The sequence below is a fragment of the Tympanuchus pallidicinctus genome, unplaced genomic scaffold, assembly GCF_026119805.1.
Source record: "Tympanuchus pallidicinctus isolate F22 unplaced genomic scaffold, pur_lepc_1.0 scaffold3, whole genome shotgun sequence".
NCBI lineage: Eukaryota > Metazoa > Chordata > Aves > Galliformes > Phasianidae > Tympanuchus > Tympanuchus pallidicinctus.
This window is the reverse complement of record NW_026294747.1, coordinates 4541133-4563625: the sequence shown is the minus strand read 5'-3', so window position 1 is coordinate 4563625 and position 22493 is coordinate 4541133. Positions and strand designations below refer to the sequence as shown.

The window sequence follows — 22493 nt, the reverse complement described above, 5'->3', positions numbered from 1 at the left end:
AGCTATTACTGGCTTTGTTCTGCAGATCTCCAGGATCTATATTTAGCCCTTTCTCACCCTCATCAGGTCCAGGAAAATGAAGTCTGAAATGCAATAAATGTGAGCTCACGAGGCTTTGTACAAGTTAGTCATTATCAAGACAAAGGGCAGACAGTCGTTCTTCTCCTCACTCAGCAGGCATGTCAACAGTATGAGAAATATGGCCAACGCTAGAGAAACAGGCCCTCCATTCCCACCAGCTGCCTTAACTGGTCTGCACTGCTTTGCAGTCAAGTCCATCTATCCCCCCACAGTCTTACCACAATCCATCTTTGTGACTGCATGCATAAAGACGAGCCTCCACACAGCTCCTATTGCAAGACAAGTACATATGTTAACGAGCACACTTTCATACCACACGATGCTTTGAGGAGGACAGCTGAAATGATGCTAGTCCCATTTAGCATATTTAGCAGGAAAAAAAAACATCCAAACAGGCTTTTTAGATAGGGTGGGATTTTTTTTCTTTTCCTAAAAATCTAATTTAGTCCTCTCAGCACAACCAGTGACGTAGAATGCTTTCCAGTATAATTATTTAAGCCACTTAAATATGCTTATATGTATGCATAACAGACTTGAGATTTAAAATTTGTTCCCTTGCATTCTCATGATAGGAATCATTTGTATGAGTTGTATATTCAACATCTTGTACAAATACTCAACTATTCATGTATCATCTCTCACTTTGTTCACTGCTTCTCTCATGTTTGGGCTGACGCTGGACACAGATTTACGAGGTCTAAACATTCATTCTGATTAAGTATTTCTATGATGGCCTTAGCATTTTATCATGAAGCACAAACAACTTCAGAACATAAGAACTTAAGAATGACATTTAACATGTCTGTTTTATGATTTCATTATAATTTTTATTATACACCTGATCCTATAAAGAAGATACACGCTAATAATTAACACGTGCAATAGCTCTTCATTTGCAAAAAGAAGACATCTAATCTCTCCTCTGCCACTGGTATGAAACAAATCAACAAGACAACTACTCCACCTTTCTCCCTCACCAGCTTTAGGGGCTCTTACTCTGTAAACTTTTGCTTGCAAGCTCATGCTATATTTTTTCTTCTAATAAGGCTCAAAATTCCATAATAGAGCAAGGTATAAAGGGAGAATTAGTCAGCTACATAATTACACCAAACAAACCCTACATCTCTTATTATGCAGATGCATGGTCCAAAATAAAACCATTTACCTGACTTTTAGACAGTAAAGGGAATGCAGATTTTAACACTTGACTTTAGTACGTGGGAGAAACATTTAACTTAAGACAACAGTAAGAAATAGGCTTAAAATATATTAATGCCCTATCTAATTGCTGTTGGACTGCGATGAATTTTTGTGTATTTCCTAAGAAATATACTGAAGATAAATATGTAGTGCATTTAGCAAGAATATGCTGCTATTGCAGTATTTGTACTTCACATCACTTCAGCAGGACAGATTCCTGGTTAAGTTCAGAAGTGGTCATCCAAAATTGCAGGTATCACTGCTGTAAAAATACAGAGATGGAACCAGGTCCAAATGATAGCAGGTCAGAGAAGAATTGTCAGAGTCGCTTAAAACAGCAGAAGGAAGCCCTAATCACTGTATTTTCTCTTTTTCAGCTTCCCCTGTTGCAGAAAGTAACCATGGTTTATTTGCTCTTGTTCCTACTTGGCCACCATTACTAAATAGCTTTTATTACTTTTTTTTTTTTTTTTTTTTTTTAAATTCAGTATAAAATACTGCATAGGAAGAACCATAGAAACAGGCAGACAGCATTCAGCTCTGACTTAGATTGAGAGGTGCTTTTAGAAGAGAGGAGAGAGCCATGAAAGCAGCACACTCATAAAACTCCTCATTTTGTGCCAGATCCATAGAAAGGTAAATTTGAGAATGTCAGGGCTGATTTCCAGGCAGAAGGCTGCAAAGAGGATTTTTTTTTTTTTTCCTTTTTGTTTTTACTGGTGGTGAGGTTTTCATTTGTCTGTTTCTGCAAAAGACTGCAAAAGTCATAGAAAAAGCCAAAGAAATCTGCAACACAGCCAAAACCAGCAGTATGTTCTGTTTTCAGCTCTACCATAAGATGGCAGAGCAACACCATTTCTGTTAGAGGTAATTGATTTTCACATTGCCTGTTGCAGCAAACACATAGAACAAAGTTACCTGTGGAAATATAAGAGTATGCAAGGGAAACTTTTGTCTTGCAAAACCAAATCACTTCAAACCCAGGGAAATACCGAAAATAACATCAGAGAGAGAAAAAAAATCTAGCTCAAAACATCTTAACAAGCTTTAAAAGAATCTTTTTTAAATTGCTTTAAAAAAAAAAAAAAAAAAAAAAAAAAAAAAAAAACACTGCTTTCATGATGGCAGAAAAAAAGGGCTTCAGGAAAATGAAGATCTTTGCAATACTGTGTAACTGTAAGGAACCTTGTTACAAATAACAGTGACACAGTCAACGGTTTTTGGTCTTTGATTTCTCTATGGCTTTTTCAGTTTGCTATCTTATTCTCTATGCCAACTGCAAGGGACAGTAATTCACAAACTCTTCTCCCCTCCCCACTCGATCTAAGCAGGATCCACCCAGTATATGCACGTACACTGACACAACATATTTGGAGTTTCCTGGAAGCGTTAAACTGAAGTTAGCTTTGCATTAACATACCTGTTTTCCCACTTGCTTTCTACTCCAGGAAGCCAATTACCTAGCTGCTTCTATCACTACAACCACATGTAGTATTTTCTGCCAGAGGTACTCGCTGCTTAGCTGCTGCCAACTAGCAATGAACAACTAGTACTCCTCTTCAGTGAAACATGCAAAGTACATTCTACTGCCCGGAGATAGCACAGAGGAATGAAAAAGATAGAGGATGTACAAACATGTACCAAAGCCAAAGAAGTGCTCTATCTCTGCAATGGTAGATGGAGCTATAAGACTTTCAGGAAGTAAAAAAAAATCTGTCTTACAAGATAACCAGTTTTTTCAATGTGCAAACTCAACACAAGTTTGCTGAGATAACTGTGGTGAGATGAGGCAAAAAGAACTAGCAACAAGTACTGGCATCTGGAACGAAGTCCAGGCCTCTGCTTTTACTTTTAAACCAAGCAGAAGTGCATTAAAAAAAAAACCCTGAAGTCTCAATATGTGAATATCTAATGATTTCAAGACAGCTAGAGGTCTTCCTTTGGACAGGAGCTTTGGGAAGCACAAGCACAGGTATTTGAGCATGCCAAGGCTGCTGAACTGTCGGTAAATACAGCTTCTTTCAAATACTCTGGGTCTATTCTCAGAGCAGAATAAGAGCTACTATAAAATTCTGCCTTATACCACAAGTGTGGTCATGCATGCTGTGAAGTGGAGACATGAATGTACAGCAGGTCCTCCTCACCTCTGCTGGAGAGGATAACTTACAACTATGTCAGCAAAAATTGGCAGACATCAGAATTTGAGGATTTAAGATCACTATCACATCTGTAATGACAGAACAAGCTCCAAGCAGCACATGGCAACAGAAAGGTGATAGAAGAGCCTTAGGATCTTAAGAAAATGAATTTAAAGGAGTTTGAGTGCTGTCATGAAGATTCAGAATGTTGAAAACTGAACTACAACACTGGCCAATTTTTTCAAAGCAATACAGTAAAAAAAACCAAAGGCCTTCAATGAACATCACAGAACACAAGAGAAAACACTACACTTAAGACAAAGTGTCATTTTGTTTTAAATCAGAGATGCACCACATTCCACACAGTCAGCATTAATTTAAGCAGCTAAGTTCTTTTCCACTCAGAACAACTGAAAAACTGTCCATTTAAGGTTTAATATCAACAATTCCTTCAGAACACAGCACTTCTGGTGTAGTGGCATGTGGAAATCGGAGACTGGTCAGTATGTTTATTAGAAGCTCAAAACAACGAATTCAACCAATACAGACACAGGTTTCAATGAAAACAACTAAGCTTTATTCTTAAGTTGATGTAAACAAGATTGAACACAGTGAATTTGTGAATGTTCTTTCTTCACATGCTCAACTTAAACTTCATTACCATGGGGGTTTGCCACATATTTGTGAGCAGCACTGTGCTGATCAGGCAAGATCTCTGTCCAATTCTACAAAAAACAAAAACACCCTAGACAGCAAATACTAACTCCCTACAGACAAATAGCTGAAAAACTCTGAATAGCAGTGTTTCTTTCACAACTTCATACACAATGCAATGCTTTTCATGTAGGAAAGTGCTATGTCAAACCCCTAGAATACTGCAGCTCACAAATACTGCAGAATACTGTAATTTTGTGCCACTCTGTGCTAGGTTATATTGAATTACTATACATCAGATGTTGCACTGTTCCTTACGCTTATGCAATATGCATGGGGTTGGATCAGTAATTCATGATTTATCAACTTTCTGCCTTCTCCAGAACAGAGGTCAAAAGAAACTATAGCCTTTATTTTCTCAAAATAAAAAAAAGAAAAATCCAGTGGTGGTGGATGGATGATGGGAAAAAAAAAAAAAAGATAGCTTAGATAAACCTGCAACCCAGGTATGTTAAATATCAGTGAGACAACTTATGCTCAGAGTAACCCTTTAAAAAGGTTTCCTAGCACTGAAATCGTGACATTGAAAACAGGAGACATTTCAGTGCAGTGAACGAGAAAACGCAGCAAATGGAAGAACTGCCATTAACATTCAATTACATGTATCAACAAGGAACTCCTTTCTAGCAGATTCTGCATTTTTGCAGAATTTTTCAGAAAGATGAAAAGAGCTGTTTACTTTCCACGTTGTTTTTCTAGAATTTTAGATTTCTTCCATGCAACTAATATATTCCTTGGAGTCCTGAACTGTCCCACGTGCAAAAAAGTAAATAAAAAGATTTCTGCAGTTTCAATCCCTCATCTCACCGGAAGGATTCCAGGTCTAAGACCATGAAGAGTTAATTCAAGTAGCCTCTAGCATTTCAATTGTTACAAGCAAGAAAAAAAAAAATCATGCAAGGAACTACTGGTTACTGAGGTGTGTGTTTGAGTAATTTTTAAACTCAAGATAAATCAAAGTTTGACACTGCTGTGCCACAAAGCATACCGTATGTACCAGGATGTAACACCAGGCACACAAAGAAAAGCTTCCATGTAAAATCTGATTTTCTGTGCTTTTACAGTCTTACTTGTGAGCTGTTTCAGCCTAGACATTTTTACTTTTCTTTTTTTTCCTTTGCTTCCTAGAAAAAAAAAAATTGAAACTTGAAATACACAAACCAACTGTCTAAGCTTCACAAGTGTGCAGTAACCCTGAGAACATTTCAGTTCAAGTTTTCTTAAACTTCAGATGTTTTCTTTTGCACCTTCATTCATCCTCACATTCTCATCTTGGAATATCTTGAGTTTGCTACACAAAATTTTATTATGGGAGACAATTAAAGCCAGAACTTCATTTCTTAGGTTTCCCTTTGCATGAATGCCACTGCAAAGGTCAGAATAGCACAACAGCTAAATTAACCTCATCAGAGAAAAAACAATATGAATTCAGAGCTTCTGCAATGCCACTATTCTGTTGCACATGATTTTACACGCTCATTTGTGACCATTTGAACACCCAGAAGTGCTATTATCTAAAACTCCTTAAGATCCCTAATTGCCTTGACTCCTTGGCAGAGTAATTGAGCCCAGAGAAAACTCTATTTTGCCACAGGACTGCTTTGGGCACACCAACTTCCCAGCAAACGCTACAGTCTTCACTACCATAAAGTCTTCTGTAGCCGCTTATGATTCTTAAAGTCAAGAAAGATGCCTATAAACTTAAGTGTTGTCTAGGTACCAAAACAGTTTTAATAGGCCACCAACCTCAAGCAACATTTGAACCATGCTGTTTGCTTGGTCATTTTTACCCTCTCTCAGAAAAATTACCCTTAATCAGAACCTTCTTCTCCAACAAGATACTAATTGTGTGCAGGCATGAAAGAGATGCTTCTGCATTGTGAAACATCCATGATGCAATATTTGTTTCAAACCCCCTAAAGACTCAGTTCCCTCTTTCAGCTTGTGATCCTGCAGCTAAAATCAAAATCGGGCCCAGTCTGTTTGCCAAGCCCCTAGATTGCCAAGCATCTAACAGCAAAATGTCAAACAGCAACCACTGGAGTGGTAATGTTAGGGCAGATATATCATTAAGTTTTCAAAGCAGAGCACACAGTAATTGTCATCAGCATGCAGTCAGACTGTTTATCACTGCTTACCTAACAGTTTGCCTGTAACAACTGTCCACTGTAGGTTCTCTGTTTGAAGATTTCTTTCTTTGGTTTGCTCTCTCACTTGAAATGAATTAAGAGTTCATAAACCCACAAACAACAGCAATATCATTATCCGTGGTGTACAGCCCTTTCAATTTCTGTTTCACTGTGCATTCAACTCTGCTTTAAAAGAAAACAACTCAAACTGCAGGAAAAAAAAAGATTTTCCTCTCAAAAGGTGTGAGGTTACAAGCTCCTAGGATGTTCTCATACATTTGCAAAAAAAAAAAAAAAAAAAAAAAAAAAAAAAAAGTACCTTGTAACTGAACTTGCCACTCTTTTCTCACTCTTCCACTTACAATAACATTCAAACTCACTGGTAAATAGACTACATCCTACATATCTTTACAATACCATGGAAATAGTTCTTACACTTCAATTTTTTCCAGGCTGTATTAATCCTCTCTCATTCCAAATTTAATTTTTTGGAGCAGAATTTATGAACATGCGTCTCTGTGCTAACAATTCAACTTCAATATTAAAAAGCCATGTATAGCTCTAAACTGCATACTCTATTTCACATACTCGAAATGAAATTCAGATTATAAACATTTTACTTTCGTGAAGCAGCAAAAATTATCTCATCTTGCTCTGAAACATTTAAGATTTTGCTACAGATTGACATTGAAAAGCCATTCATATCTGTATATATACACACACACATTCTAGGGCTTGCACAAAAATAAATCATCCTCTAAATTACATGACTTATTTAAAAGTGATTAATTTTGGGTTAGTGTTTCAATCTTGTGTCCACTAGTGTCATAGAAATTATTTAACTCAACTACAACTGCCTGTCAAAACTACAGAAAGAGCTGGTATTGTCTTTTCAGTGCTAAGCTTAAATTTCTTTAAAAAAATACCGACTATAAAGATGACTTAATGCAGAGTTGTAAATAGGCTCCTGAATCTTATTTAATTTTTTCCTGAAGTTAATTGCCAGGCTGAGGTAGATCTGGGATCTGCTGTTTCTTACTGTTTCCAAAAACTAATCTCCACAGCCATTCTTCTAAAAGAGGCGAAAGAGTAATGTCAGAAAAAAAACAAAGAATCTTACACTTTAAGTACTAACAACAACTGCAGTATTTCCTTACCATACTGTACCTTGCTCTTCTGTTAAGCTTATTAATGCACACAGTTCAAATTGATACAGCAGTCAAACCTAAACGGAGCTTAGACATCACATGTTGTATGGGAAGTGCTGAATCATAGCCTGAACCTCTGATTGATCACCTGAGGCAAGCACTGAGTCAGCCATGGAGCACAGGTCAAGGCAATTCACCTGTGTGACCAGAAGGAGTGGAGCCTGGCTGCACCTCTCCTAGACCCAATTTAAGGGCTGACTGGCACTGAGGATCTCTTCCTGGAGATCGCTCCTTGTGGAGTTTATTGCAAGCCTACAACATCAGTGAGCATTTTCCATTTATTATCTTTCCACAGTGATAATCTTACTTAGCCTAACCTCTGTGCACCTATTGATGGTACACATTTATTCAAGACACTTCAGCTCCAAGACACTTCAACCTGTGGCCAGGAGTTTTTGGCTCAATACCTGTCAGACAATCATTGTTTCAATTACAGTCTTCTTTATAGTTATCTTCCATCAAACACTGCCTTGGAAGAATAGAATTAAAAAGCCCACAAAGTACTATCTTCCAGCAATTTTTATTAATGAGCTACAACCAATTCCTGCAGGAGGAAAAATCAGTATTCACAATAACTTAGTAAGAGCAGTCATACCTAATAACCTAAAGAGACGGACAGTAGAAATACCTGAAGATTCTTCATCCAGCTTCCTTTGAACATGTGCAAATAATACCACAAGTTATACAAGTTTTATTTAACCCTTTTTAATGAAATAACACTTTTCCCTAACCCACTTCTCAATTTTTTTTTATCTTATGCACACATGCTTACTTTCAAAAGCTGGCAAAGCCAAACGCTTCAGATGAGCTTCAGAAAGTAATTTCTGCAATAAAAGGTTTATTTCCATTCTTCACATTGTATCAACATGCTGGAGAGATTGGTGACAAGCTGTGCACCCTGCACTTCAGTTCCGATGCCCCAATAAATTAACTGTTCATCTTTGTAGCATGTATCAATTGTGGATGATCCAAAGGCTTCCTTTAGAAGAGGAAAACAGATGCATGCTTAAGAGCATCAATTAGCAGCCCTAAAGAATTTAAAATAATGCTGTGCCTGGACTAGCTTCAGATGTTCTCCTCAGAAGAATCAGTGCTCCTTCATACAACGCAGCAAAAGGACACTGACTGTTCTGGCAAAAGCCAGGTCCCTAACATCTCACACAAGGTATCAGAGGCACTGTCTGCTTTACCAGAAGGCTATTTACACAATGTTTACGTGTTTCCTCTCATCTCCAGAAATAGTCACTGATAAAACAGCAAATCAGAAGTAACTGAACAAGCCAGAAAAGTAGAGAAAAACTAGCAAAATATATTGATCTTTACGTGTATGCACAAGCAAATGGAGGCTGAGACATATACACATTTACACACTTCAGAAACTTTTCAAATTATTGTATGTTTGCAAATTAATATTTTATGTTCATAATTTAACCAACACACCCAAGTAATATTTTTGAAGAAACAAGACTACTTGAATCTGCTGTGCATATATTTGTGCTATATCATATTCTGTCAAAGTCTATTTGCAGTGAGTGTAAATAAAAGAGAAATAATCCAGGGGATGGAATAACAGAAGCCATGTGCACCACATATGTTGTTAGAGAAGTCTTATAAACCCAACAATTAAAAGACAGCATATTACATATAACTGAAAAAAAAAAAGTAATTTTCCAGTATACGCATTTCACATTAAAAGAGGAAAAAAGTTACCTCAAGGGTGGGTGACTGTGTGCATAGGAACTCGTATCACCGCTTCCCCGGTGAAGCAATTCCTGTTCTTAGAACTTGCTACCCAAGGATGCTGAGGCACTGAGTAGGCAAAGCATGATGTAAAGGAAGCCAACTGCAGTCTAGTTTGCAGAATATTCCTGAAGCCCCGCAGAACTCAAAGACCATGAAATGAATTTGAATACCAGCTAACATAATGTATACTCCAATAGAAAAAAAAGTATGCAGCAAAGCTGTCTTAAATCAAGAGAACTATAGTTGCCAAAGAGCCTGTATTTGAGGATAAGTGATTTAATTAAATGCAGTGAAGCAGCAGCAGCAAACAACCTGGAAGCAACTGTTTACAAGTAAGCATGAAAGGGAGAACAGATTAGACAGAAAAGATGAAGAGACAGATCAGTAAGGAGTTTACTGTGGGTCAGTTCAAACAAGCTGCTATTCAGAGCAACAGCTCAGCCTTTTCTGTTCTAAGAAATTGAATTATTTCCTGCTTCTGTCTTACCTGAAAGCCTGCGTTCCATCTCCAGACTAACTTCCTAGGGAACCTTATGAAACACCAACAATGAAGGAAAAGCTTCTTAAAGAATGATCATGAAGATATAGCAAATAACCCTGACGATCACATCAAAAGAATGGAAGGCAAACTAGGCAGGAAAATTAGCAACAGGTGATTTCACTTTGAATTGGCAGCCCATTCTTTCACCATGGTTTAAGGCCCAGATGGGCTTCTTGTTCTTCATGAATGCCCCAAGCAGTTAATTATGTAAAATACCTGTGTCTTTTGCAACAACACATGCTGACTATCTGTTCTAAACACTCCCACCTGGGTTTCTACAGTGATTCATCACAAACAGGAGAATACCAATGCTTGCATAAGTAGGAAGAAGAATTAAGATGACCCGAAAGCAGATTTTGTGCTTTAAATGCAGTCAACATTCATCGAGATGCAAGTCATCACCTTATGTTTTATATCTTTTGTGAAAAAAAATCCAGAAAATGTGATAACAAAATCTCCAGATTTTGAAACAGTATTACTTTAAGTATGCAGGTAACACTGACTTTTGTTTTTAGCATGGTTATTCTGGATAGGCTTTTTGTTCTGCTCCCCACATCAAGTGCCTGAAGAGACTGAGATTTCAGGCAAGCCACTGCATATCCATCTTATCCTAAGAGATGCCTGACATTAAAAAGTCAATTACTAAAACTTCATGCCAAGCACCTGTGAAATGAGTGAAGAGAGCATCTGCTTTCCAGATTCACCATTCAGTTTATATGCCAGTTAAACTGATCACTGCTGACACAGAGGGTAATAACTCTTGACATTTCAAAAAGTCAAGTGAAACACCAAGTCCAAGTTTCCAAGAGAATGATTAAAATAATAGGATTACATATAATTCTGAAAGCAGACAAAACCACTGAGAAAAACTGACTCCCCCAACACTTATTTCCTCTCTCTGCAGTCTAATAGTGGAGAGTAAGATAAAAGCAGTATCACTGAAGAAAAATGGAGTGTTCTACTTCTCTCTAATCAGAGATTTAATATTGTTACTATTATAAACAAATCACAGAATATTACTGGAGAACAAAATTCAGCAACCTAATATTCTGTCTACTTTCAAGTCCTTTCACACTCTTCGAAGAGATGTGTAGGCACTAAATACACATTGGCTCTAAAATGCAGAAGCCATATGAAACACAGAAAACAGCACAGTGGCAGCTAATTCACCCACAAACTGACTTACTAGTCCTTAAGTGCCATAGATTCCTATTAAAAATGAATAGGCTTGGTTTTAAATTAGAGTCACAAAGAGTGAAAGCTACCTTGCGTGTTTTTCTTTCCAAATCAAATATTTAACAGAGGAAAACCACAGGTGTCACTGACAAGGAAATATTAGTTGTGGCTTAGAACCACATACATGGATTGAAAAGATGCAGGACCTGTCCTGCCACATGACCTTATAAGTACATAACTCAACTGATCACTGTAGTCACACAGGAGTTAGAAATCTGCCATTTGTTTCCAATAAACAGAATTTAACATTCTTTAAGAAACAAAAGTGGCCCATCCATTTCCCTAGTACATTCAGTGCTTGGCATTAATAAAGCATACAATCTTTTAATCTCAGTAGGCTTAGCACTATAGCGACGGTCAGATAAATGAGTAGGTAGCAAGAACAGAGGAACTGATGGCAGAACCTGAGTGGGGGAGGAAACCAAGGAGCCCAGAAGAAGTGCCCGCTCAGCATAGGGAGAGTAAGCCTAAGATCCAAACACAAGAGCAGCCTTCTGGATTGTCATTTTTGCAACATGATACAGAGGAGAAAGGCGCTACCTAGTGTTAAATAGTTGATTACAGACAAGAGCCTGGCAAGCAAATAAACAGAATGCAGTGGAAAATCTTTAAGTCCTCCATCATAGCTTCCGAAAAGAGATCTACCTGATGTCACATTATCAGTGAGCATTAGCTTATGTTGTTAATTCAGTTTACTCAATGAAAGCTCATCCAATTCAATAAGTTTGGGCTTCTTGTGCCTAAATTAGTCTTGAATTCTTTTCCCAGTTACTAGGCATAACATTCTGAAAAATATTTATTTTATACAACTAAAAGTAGATCTGATCAAAACTGGGAGAGCCTGGATCAAACAGAAAAGGTGAAATGGATTTGAAAGTTAATTGGAAAACAAAATCAAACAAATCCTTCTAAGTGAAAACTTCAGATAATGTGTAATTATATGCAACTATTAAGTGTACTACAATTTAAGAGTTACATGCATTTAACAAAATACCTAGAAGGAACACGAAGCAAGGAAGTGAACTGCAAGACAATGCTCATTTCTTCCTGCAGAGGACATACAGTAGCTACCAAGCTGTCTTGTTCTAGCCTGGGCAATTTGTTCAAAATTAGTGCAAGAGCTTATTTGAAAGCCTATTTGAAAACATCCTGTGTGGGAGTGATAATATGAATCTGAAGGACATCTGCTGCCCTTTATATCACGTAAATAACTTGCAAGATTTCTATCCTGTAAACTGGAAAATCTCACCTTCCAGACTCTGCAGATTCTCATACACCATCACTCTAAACAAGAATCTCATTAACTGCTGCCCCTGCCCAGTTCAAGACTGAATCTTTAAGCTGGAATGAGCACTGTCCTAGGAAAGTACATTAAGTTTGTCATCAGGTACCACTCAAGTCACAATTAATTTCTGCTGTCTGATTTATCTGCTTGGACAGTAAGCATAACATATAACGCAAATCACGCATCACATGACAATGCAGTGTCAATACAGCCACAGTGTCACATTCCTGTTAAAGTAAGAACAAATTCTGACAGCACTAAGCTCTCTCCCATCACTTAACTATTTCATTTTCACACCCTACAGTATGACTGCTTTTGAGAAATCCTTATTTGTTTTAAGCATGTGCCTTATGATGCTGAATCACACTGAGAAAACACCTATATATAATAAAGGAAATCATGGCTGCTCACTTCAGACTGCTGAATGTCATCCAAGTTAGGTGTCTAAACCTGAAGCTATTTATGTCTCCAGTTCTGAGACCACTTCATCAGGAAACAAAAAACAGTTGAGATACAGTTTCATATGGATAAAATTTTTCAGGTACATGAAACTGTCTCGAATCTGAATTAAGACAGACGTGATCCTTAAAGCTAGTAGTGGCTAAGCATTAAATAATTTGCACTGAAATGAACTAGTAAAACAGGTGTTTCTTGACAAATACACGAACATAACTGTTTTCTGACCCTCCTAGGGTCTACAACACAGATAAGATCATCCCCTATGTCCTCCTGTATGCCCTAACTTACGAGGCAGAAACAACTTATGATTTATTCCTCTCTTCTGTGCATGGTGAATTTTAATCAAGGAACAGTTTTAATTTCTTATTTCCTCAAAGAATCATTTGTAAAGTTGATAGTGCTTCAATAATAAAAGGCCATGCTTTTTTTCCCCCCCACTTGTCCACACAGAAACAAGAGGCCTTGCTTCTACCTGAGGATATTAGTTTTTCCTAAGCTAGAATAACTAGAAAATTACCACCTTCTGAAAGAAATAATTCTGTTAGAATGAAATAAAAGGCTTCTGATAATAAACATTACTCTTGCAGTTAACGGATATAACTGATGTAAGAACACACGCACGCACACACACTTTAAAAGCCATTCATTACCATCATTATCCCATATTCCAGAGAAGCCAAATGCATAATTAGTGGTTATCTCTCAGTGAGTCATATTTGTTAAAGTAGCCTTTAACTTACAATCAACTCCAGACAGAAAGGTGGACAAAGTTATCTGAAGCAACTCAGGAGGTTAAAAAAACAAACAATTTAGGTAATGCACGAAGTTAATGCTACCTTCCCCTGACCGACCACCGAATCAAAATGCTGCAACAGCTACGATTGCTTAGAATTCCTTGAAATATTAATCCATGTGCCAGCTACTGCCAATCCAAAGTGCCCTTTTAAGCTATGTGAAAAAGAAGCCATCTAAATAAACACGTAACTGATATTACAAATAAAAAAAAAAGCTAAGAGAAAGCTATTTGAAGTTTAAAATAAAGTTTCTATGACCAAACACCATGCATTTTGATATCAGCTCACCAAAGTTTAAGTTGACATTTGTTTCTGTGTTTTTTATTGTTGCTTTGTTTGGCTTTTTTTTACTAAAAAATCAAGTCTGTCACTAACTTGATTTTCAAAGACTCATCAGGGAAAAAAATGTTCATGAGTATAAAAACTAGAATTCATGCTATTCAGTTACTTTCCACAAATTACACTAAAAACATGCAGAAATATAACAAACACTTAGAGGGCAAAAATACAATCAACACAACACTTTTCAGCGATTTGTTTATTTTTTGGTTTACAAACAAAGGCACCCAATATTTCTGTTTGTCTTATAAAAGCTCACAGATTTAGCATTTGTTTCTGAACATCTGTTCCTACAGCAGAAAAACATTACAGGAAAATAATTTTTCCTGGTCCCAAATTTTAATACCTGTAACTGTTAAATGATCATGTTGTTTCAATTGCTCTTCTTACTTAACCAATTGGAATACCTCCTGTCATTTGCTATTCAGTACAGCGAATCCAGCTTCCTGTATCAAAACAAAGTTCCAGTCTATTTCTGACCAACATTTATTACGTGCAAACATTGAAGAACTGCAATAGAACAGGGTCCTGATATGGAAAGAAAACAGTACGTTCAACTAGAATTTCACAGACTGACCACAGGAAGCAACATAAGTAACGTAATAAATGTGACACTAAATCTATCATCAATTAAATAGGATGACTGATGAGTTTAAGATACCAATAGTCAACAGATAACCATGGACTCCAAAGAGAAAAAAATCTGAGTTTCTAAACTGTTAAATGCTTAAAGAGTAGAAGTGAAGTGTCCTTTCCTCCAGTTATATATTCAAAAGAGTAGATTCCTAAGCAGCTATGAACCAGAAATAATCAATTCATTGGCTTCATAGTTTGCATTATTAAGAGATCAATGTTAAAAGTATCACGTGGAGAAATGACTATGAAAAACAAATTTTTTAACTGAGTTGTTGCACAGAAATTATTTTTGGACAATGATGTACTTGTCTTTTTTGCAAACTTCAGTCACATGCCAACATGAGATGAGGACATCATTGGATTGTAGGCACCTCTGAAAAAGTCTACAGTGCAGGAACGCTTAAGCATACTTTCAGGTCTAGTAAGGTACTTGGAGAGGTAACTAAAAATGTAATACACTTAATGCATTAGTTAAAGTGTAACATCCTCAGTCATAGAAGCCATAATTTATTTTCAGCCACAGCCAGAGGTCTCTCACACAAGGTGTGGTCCTAGACCATTTAGGCTTTTCATCACAAGCTGTGTGTGTGTGTGTGCGTGTGTGTACACATACACAGATCATTTTAAAAAGGAATTACAGCTTAACTACTTACTACAGAATACTTAGCTTCAACAAGGAAGCCATTGTCTTTTCAAAATGAGATATACACCTGCATGAAAGGTGTTCTCCTTAAAGTAAGGAGTTTCCACAAGAATAGCAAAATAAGTTCTTTACATACTTAATTCAAATAGGACAACTACCAAGGGCAAGTATCATTTAGCTCTTGTGTAATTAAGTCATTATTTGTTTTTTCAAGCAGATTCAAGAACATATTAACATACAGTATAAACTGATTTTAATGAAAAACACTGGGCAAGGGTGCTGGTCAGTGCATCAATAAGAGGAAAATGACTGTTCTTAAGTAGAGTTCTATGTAACAAAAATTTCAAGGGACCTTTACTTATTGCCTTAAACAGGAATTCAGTCTTTTCTTACAACTTGCTATTTTGATGAGTTTTACCTACCAGAATGAATTAAACGCAGCAAAACACTTCATATTTAAACCTAATAATTTAAGCTAAATCATAGAAGAACTGTTAAGATATTTCCATTCTGAAGCACGATGCTTCTTGTTCTGCTTGCCCAGCAAAACAAAGGTTTTATTGGGGCAAAAATGAGAAAGAGTGCTTAGGCAATGGTGTTACGCATGCATGGAATTTTTCATCGCTTAATTTCAAGAATTCATGAAGTACTCACTAACACCATGCAGAAATTTACGAACAGGTATATCTCAACAAAACCCTACAGTTTGTCCAACTACAGTTACCAGTACTATGAATAACTATCAAGCATAATAAACTCCTTTCAAATACATTTACGTTTTGGAGTCAGAACTGTAACAATCAAGTGCTGGCTCTGTGTTACCAACAGAAAAAAAAAAAAAAAAAGGATGGTGAATGATCACTTTTTCCCCCCTCAGGGCTATATTCCTTTTATCTATTCAATGATAGGATCAATTCTGCTTTCAGAAAAGCAAATTGGTCATGCTGACATAAACTCAAGTAGGATGGGGTCAATTTTGAGCATGAAACTGAATCACACCTAAAACCAGATCACACAAAAGGCCTTTCTGTAACAAAGGGAGGGGACTTTCTCGTAAAGACAAGTAGTCATCATTACAATCTTACTTTGAGAAGACAAGAAGTGGCAAAAATAGTTTTTCCAGGAGATCCACCAGCATTTATGCACTGCGGCGACTGTAAAACCCTTTGCAATTTAGCAGGATTTCAAATAAATAGGTCTACAGTAACTAGCAAATCTTGTATCAATATTCACCTTTCTCAATGTGGAATAAAAATAAAATTATGTTAAGGCAGATTTCAATCAAAAATGTCCCAAACTGCACAGTTACGTTGGTCAGTGGTCTAAAATGTTCTGCTCAGGTTAAAAAGTTAAATACTTGCCTAAAGTCAATTCAGCCTGGCACTTGAACATTTTATTTTCTGTTTTCAGGAAGATATATAACTAACTTTACATACACCATACTATGTATTTTGCACTCCAATTTAAAATAATGTTTTTACAAAATGTGAGATGATTACATGTAACAGACTTTGTGTAGTTAGACTGCTGCTATATGCATAGATGCCCTAATGCTAAATTCTTGTTCTTCAGTATCTCATAGTACTGGAGGCTCTGAAGTAGGAGAGGAACTTGTAGCACAGACTAACCACAAAGTACCAGATATTTCTTGCCATTTGTGATCTTGCAATAAAGATGCGCCAAATCAGGATCACCAGAATTGTATTGAATCCATAGCGTATATTCCTTAACCTAAGAAGGAAAAAAAAAAAAGAAAATGTAAAAGCCAAGATAGAGCAGCCTACAGGGGAAAACAAAAAACATTTATCTACTCATCTCAAGACACACTATTCCAGTCATATTAAGTTAGTGTCTGAAGCTAGTCAGTTGAGGACCAAGCAGACTTTTTCACAGCTTACCGTTCAAAGAGAAACACATGAAAATTAAAAGGTCAGTCCTGTAGTTAAATAAATATACATCTGCTTCAATAATATCCATAAATTCAAACCAGTCTATTTAACACTATCATCTTCACTCCTCCGTGTATTTAAAACTGAACAAGCAGAGACATGAGAAAATTTCTCATGAAATACAGTCCATGATGTCCACTGCAACATTAGACTTCTTCTCAGGTAAGGATATTTAAAAATTAGGGAAACATAATATTTAGGGCATACTGCATATTTAGGGCAATTGGGAATTTTTGCTATTGTCTCATGTGTAAATATAGAAACTCCATAATAAACCAGAATTTGCACAAATTGCATAGACAAAGGAGAGACCTCTTTGATACAGCAGACCATGCCAATTTGTATTTTTAAGGCAACCCTACGAAAATACTCACTTACATAGCTGTACAGGCATACTAGATCTTATGCCCAGGCCTTACTCTACATAGCTTAATTATGCAAATATAGTCTGCTTCCATATTACACAAATTAAAAAAAGACCACTTCTATATTTAAGAAAGTATTCTGCTCAGTTTCCTAGAGAAGCCAGTTTCCTTAGGTTCCTGTATCTTGTCAGTATTGAAAATAGTCTTCTCAACTTCAGATTAGCTAGAGTTTAGTGTTAAATGGTAACAAAAGAGACAAATACAATACCTTGGACTAAAGATATGCTGGAGTCTAACCCTCAGGCAACATAATCCTTCTCTAAACAGAATTGAGATGATCAGATGGCATTCCAAGACTATTTTCTCATGTTATTTTGGTATAAGCCTTTGTACAAAGAATAACTCCAGCACATTTCTGAATGGCATTTAAATCCAAAATTCCCATAAGCTGCCTACAAATGTGACATTCACACTTACAGCATACCTGAACTAAAGTGACTATTTATCAAAACCAGATTAGCACATTGCTATGCCACATGTGGCCTTTACAGCCATCTCTTAGGATAGCGCAGGCAAGTTTGGCCAAAATTCTCAACACTGAAATCATTCATGTCAATCTCTTCAGAAGATCATCTAGAAGAAAAACGTCTGTCTATGCCAATAAAGATCTGAACAGTAACAACACACTCTAAGTGGAGGAGTTAACACACAGATAAGAGGCAAAGAGAAGCCATCTTGAAGGAACACTGAAGTTTCCTGCCCTGGAGTGGGGTCCATACATGCCTTTGTCTGCTTCCACAGAACACGCTTCCAAAGTAAACCATGATTGTTGTATTAACTCTCTGTGATTGCACAAGCTATTCTGATCTTGTTTAACTGTCTACTTTTTTTTAGGCCTTCCAAAATGGACCCTTATTAAAAATCAGAGGTATAGATTACACAGTATATACTAGCAATTGGAACTATAGCAATGATCCCAGACATACTGGAATTACTAGTAGTGAGAATAATACAAGACCAGCAAAAGAATGAAGAAAACTATAGACTGCTTCAGACAATTAAACTAGGACAGAACTAACCCAGCAGACCTATACAGAAGCTGTAACAGCTAAGTCACGAAACTGAAAAGCAAAACCTGACGTGGACAGGAGAAACACAGGAAAACAGAATAAAACCATAAAAATGAATACATACTTATTTAAGTGTTTCCTAGCAGCAGGGAGGCCAGACATTTCTTCATTCAACACATATTTCTTTGTTCCCATGCAGTAGTTTTCCATGTATTCTGCCCAATGTAGTTGTCGAACATCAAAATTAAAAGTCTGCATAAAACAAAAGCTTTCACTGTTAATTGCCTTAAAAAAAAAAAATAAATAAAAAATACTATTTTTGATAAAAATTTAAAGAACAAAGATGATCAGAGGGCTGGAGCACTACCCCTTTGAAGACAGGCTGAGGAAGCTGAGCTTGCTCAGCTTGGAGAAGAGAAGGCTGCTGGGTGACCTCACTGCAACCATCCAGTACCTAAAAGAAGCCTACAAACAGGAGAGGAGTCAACTCTTTACAAGGGTAGACAAAAGCAGGACAAGGGGAAATGGTTTTAAGTTAAGGGAGGGGAGATTTAGGTTGGGTGTCAGGGGGAAGTTCTTTTCTATAAGAGTGATGAGGTGCTGGAACAGGCTGCCCAGAGAGGCAGGGGATGCTGTGTCTCTGGAGGCATTCAAGGCCCTATGCAGCCTGGTCCAGTGATAAATGTGGAGGTTGGAGGCCCTGCATGCGGCAGGGCAGTTGGAACTTGATGATCCTTGAGATCCCTTCCAACCCAAGCCATTCTGTGATTCTATGATCAGTTGACTTCCTTGCAAATAAATTCAAGTTTTCTTCTCCTTAACTGTAAGAATGATATAGAGTTAGATCCTGTTTGCAACTCAACTACCAGCTTCCCATACAATCTCTTGAACTTCCATCACATCATGTCTTTTCCTCATCAGTAATGTTCTTCCCTCACTTTCAAAGTGCACTGCTATTCCATCTGTCCATACAGAATCCCACTCTGTAACTATTTTCTATTAGATGTTTCTTTTTCAGCCAGGAAATAATTCTTATATGCTGTAGAATAAGAACACTCTGTTCACTGATAAATGCAGTTTTTAACTGTTCTTGAAGTTGTACAGCTGTGTTTTACAAACAACCACATGAACATTTACAGAAGTTATTGTGGAACATTCACAACTCAAGTTTCTCAATGGTATCTATGTCATCTCAAAAGATTCCACAATAGCCAGGTAATTTCTAATAAAGACAATAAGCTCACAGATTCTGAACCAAAATACTCAAAACAGTGCTCCATAAGAAGCTGCCTAGTAGGCCTGTCTTGTGAAATTGTGAACTAACATGACTGCTTGCTTATAGCTTCTGAAAGTTCTACTGCCTTCCCTGACAAATCCCTTCCAGTTTGTAAGCTCATGCTATAGGCACTCACTGTAATGAATTTCTTTAATGTAGTGAAAGATCAGAAAGAGTTCAAACAGTGAGAAGAGCTGAGAAATCTAATGCTAACTACTGTCAATACTGTATTGACTATGGTTTGAAAAATGTGACACATAGCAAAATTACACCAAACAGGCCAAGTCAGAAATCAACTACAGCTTATGCTATAAAAGCATAGTTAGAGACCCAGTGGAACTATATACGCACTGTTATTAAGCATAAAAACTCCACCTTGAAAAAACTAACCTTCAAAATCCAGAAGGGCAGAAGGGCTAGACTGCAAGAACAGTAAGACAGCTCTTACGAGAAATTTCATTCACACTTACTCAGACCCTCTGCTCAACAACAGTTTTTCCTTCTTCCTTAACCACCTTCTCTGTATCCCTTCTGTGGCACATCTACCCCTCTGCATGGAGCAATTTCAATCAGACAGCAAATGAAAGGATTTAAATATGCAGCTGTCTTGCTGAGGTATGAAAGTTGTTACTGGTTTGAAAACCACAAAGCAAAGAAGTCCAACAAAACCTACTCCTATTCCTCAGAAGAGACAGTGCTAATAAAACAAAGCCTTGTTTTATTCATGGTGTAGTCAAGCCTAACAGCTCAATCACTTGGTTGATACAGAGAGCAAGACCTGAGTACAAGATCAAGTCACCCTAAAAGTCTTTTCTATCATGTCTTCTGCGACAGGTCCTGCCCTTTGTAATCTCTTATGACATTGCTGATTCAGCTTATAAGAGATAAACATACAGACAACCTAATACATCCAAAAAGACGTGGCAGGAATCTCCAGAATCAATTCAGCACCATGCTCTATTCTGCATTACAGTAAGAGGTATTTCCAATTCAGTTTATCTTAAACCAGTACACCTGCATTTCAGTTTCAGTTTCCCCATTCACATCACACAGCTACTTGCCTTTTTGTCTTCAGGGCTTAGTTGATTCATTAGCATAGTCATATTTTCAGTATTCCAGATCCAAGAATTGCTTGTAAAGTATTCTAAGAATACCATTGCCTTATGCAGACGTGTTATTGTTTTCATCATCCTACAGTCCAAGGAATGGAATGCACAGGTTACAGCAATAAACATGAGTTCAAACAAGAAAAACAAACCAGAAGATAGTAAGTTTCATTACTCTCTAACTCCATTCCCCTACATTAAAGTATATAAAAAAAAACCCCATAGTATAATATTTAATGCTTTTCACTTCAGCATAAATTAACAATTAACTTGATGAAAGTATTTAAAACCAAGTTGCACAGTGCAGAGCACGTTTCATGTAACAAGGGAGAAAGCTTCCCTAGTCCTCTGGCACACTATGCAAGTCTTTAAACAGTTTTGTTATTATCAATAACAAAATACAAGATCAATGATTAGAATAAACAGAAATTCAGCTTTTCCCCTTAACCCCTACAGCTTCCACAGCAAAGGGACAGACCACAGCAGATCCTGCTACTTAGGCGATCAGTTCCAGGTTACTTCAAAATATGCAGAAATACCTTCCATTATGCTTCATTATGCAGACTGCAATTCTGCAAGAATATAACTCACAGTACAGAGAAACGATGCTATAAGAATCAATTTGGGCAAGTTTCCCTTTAATCAGAGTATATGAAGTAAACCCAAAAAGTGAGCTATTTAGTCTCATGTGAAAGAATTTTCCTGCTGTAAATGCAGGAATTTTGCAAGCGTTACAGTGCTAGAGATGGTCACTTAATTTTAGTATGTAGTTAGTACTCACATATCCAAATGCTACTACATTTTTGCTTTGGGGACTTGAGGTATTTTCATTTGACAGAACTGCTTCCTTATAGCAGGACACACTGTTCATTTTAAGCAGATACAAAAGTGGTGTGTGGAAAAAGCTAAGAAAGCAGAACAACCCAGCAATAACAGGAAATTGCTTTCTGAAGCTAAGCTTTGTTCAAAAGAATTCACAGCAGCAATAAGTCACCTCTTTTTCTCTGAAAGTGGCCTAAGTGCATTCATACTTCTAGGACAGATACAGCATATTCTCAGAAAGTCACCTGACCAACATATTTTGCATTGCACAACTAACATTAACAGCCAGTATCTCACTTCTAAGTGAATATTAATACTGCCTCTTTTTTGATTTTAATGGACTAATAAAAATGATAGAGATGACTGAAAATGCAGAGCATATCTGATGCACAAAAAGTACAAACACTTCCCCAGTATAATTTGTGTTCCTGCAAAATGCTAAACAGTGTAACTGAAAATTTGAGCAGATAAATGTAAATTTGAAGTTTGGTGCAGGCCAAACATTGTTTTTATCTCTTTTTTCTAAGACACAGAATGTTATTCTATCTGCTTATGCGTATGTTATACCGCATAGCGAAGCTAACTAAATAAAAACACATACCGCTCAGGTAGCCAAAGAAGATTCTTTTACCTCATCTGCAGACTTGCTCGCTCTCTCTCTCTCCCTCTCTCCCTCTCTCACATTGAATTTAGTGACTGACCACAGAATCAGCTGATGATTCATATCATCAGTGGAGACTGTTCCTTTTCTTTGTAGGG

General features: G+C 37.0%; 2 protein-coding genes across 10 annotated transcripts in view; both read right to left on the bottom strand.

Moving 5' to 3' along the window:
• The window catches only part of OVCH2 (ovochymase 2), a 40892-nt gene extending 26961 nt beyond the window's left edge, over nucleotides 1-13931 (bottom strand). For both annotated transcript variants that reach the window (XM_052694358.1, XM_052694356.1), the window contains exon 1: nucleotides 9701-13931. The gene's annotated coding sequence lies outside the window, so the exon portion shown is untranslated. The remainder of the gene's footprint in view (nucleotides 1-9700) is intronic.
• A 120-nt stretch (nucleotides 13932-14051) lies between these two features.
• Nucleotides 14052-22493, bottom strand: part of FAR1 (fatty acyl-CoA reductase 1) — a 34618-nt gene continuing 26176 nt past the window's right edge. For all 8 annotated transcript variants that reach the window (XM_052694364.1, XM_052694365.1, XM_052694371.1 and 5 more), the window contains 3 exons: nucleotides 20868-20997; nucleotides 18655-18782; nucleotides 14052-16877 (listed from right to left, as the gene is read on the bottom strand). In XM_052694364.1, coding sequence (XP_052550324.1) covers nucleotides 16715-16877; nucleotides 18655-18782; nucleotides 20868-20997 — 421 coding nt within the window. In that variant the 3' untranslated portion in view covers nucleotides 14052-16714. The remainder of the gene's footprint in view (nucleotides 16878-18654; nucleotides 18783-20867; nucleotides 20998-22493) is intronic.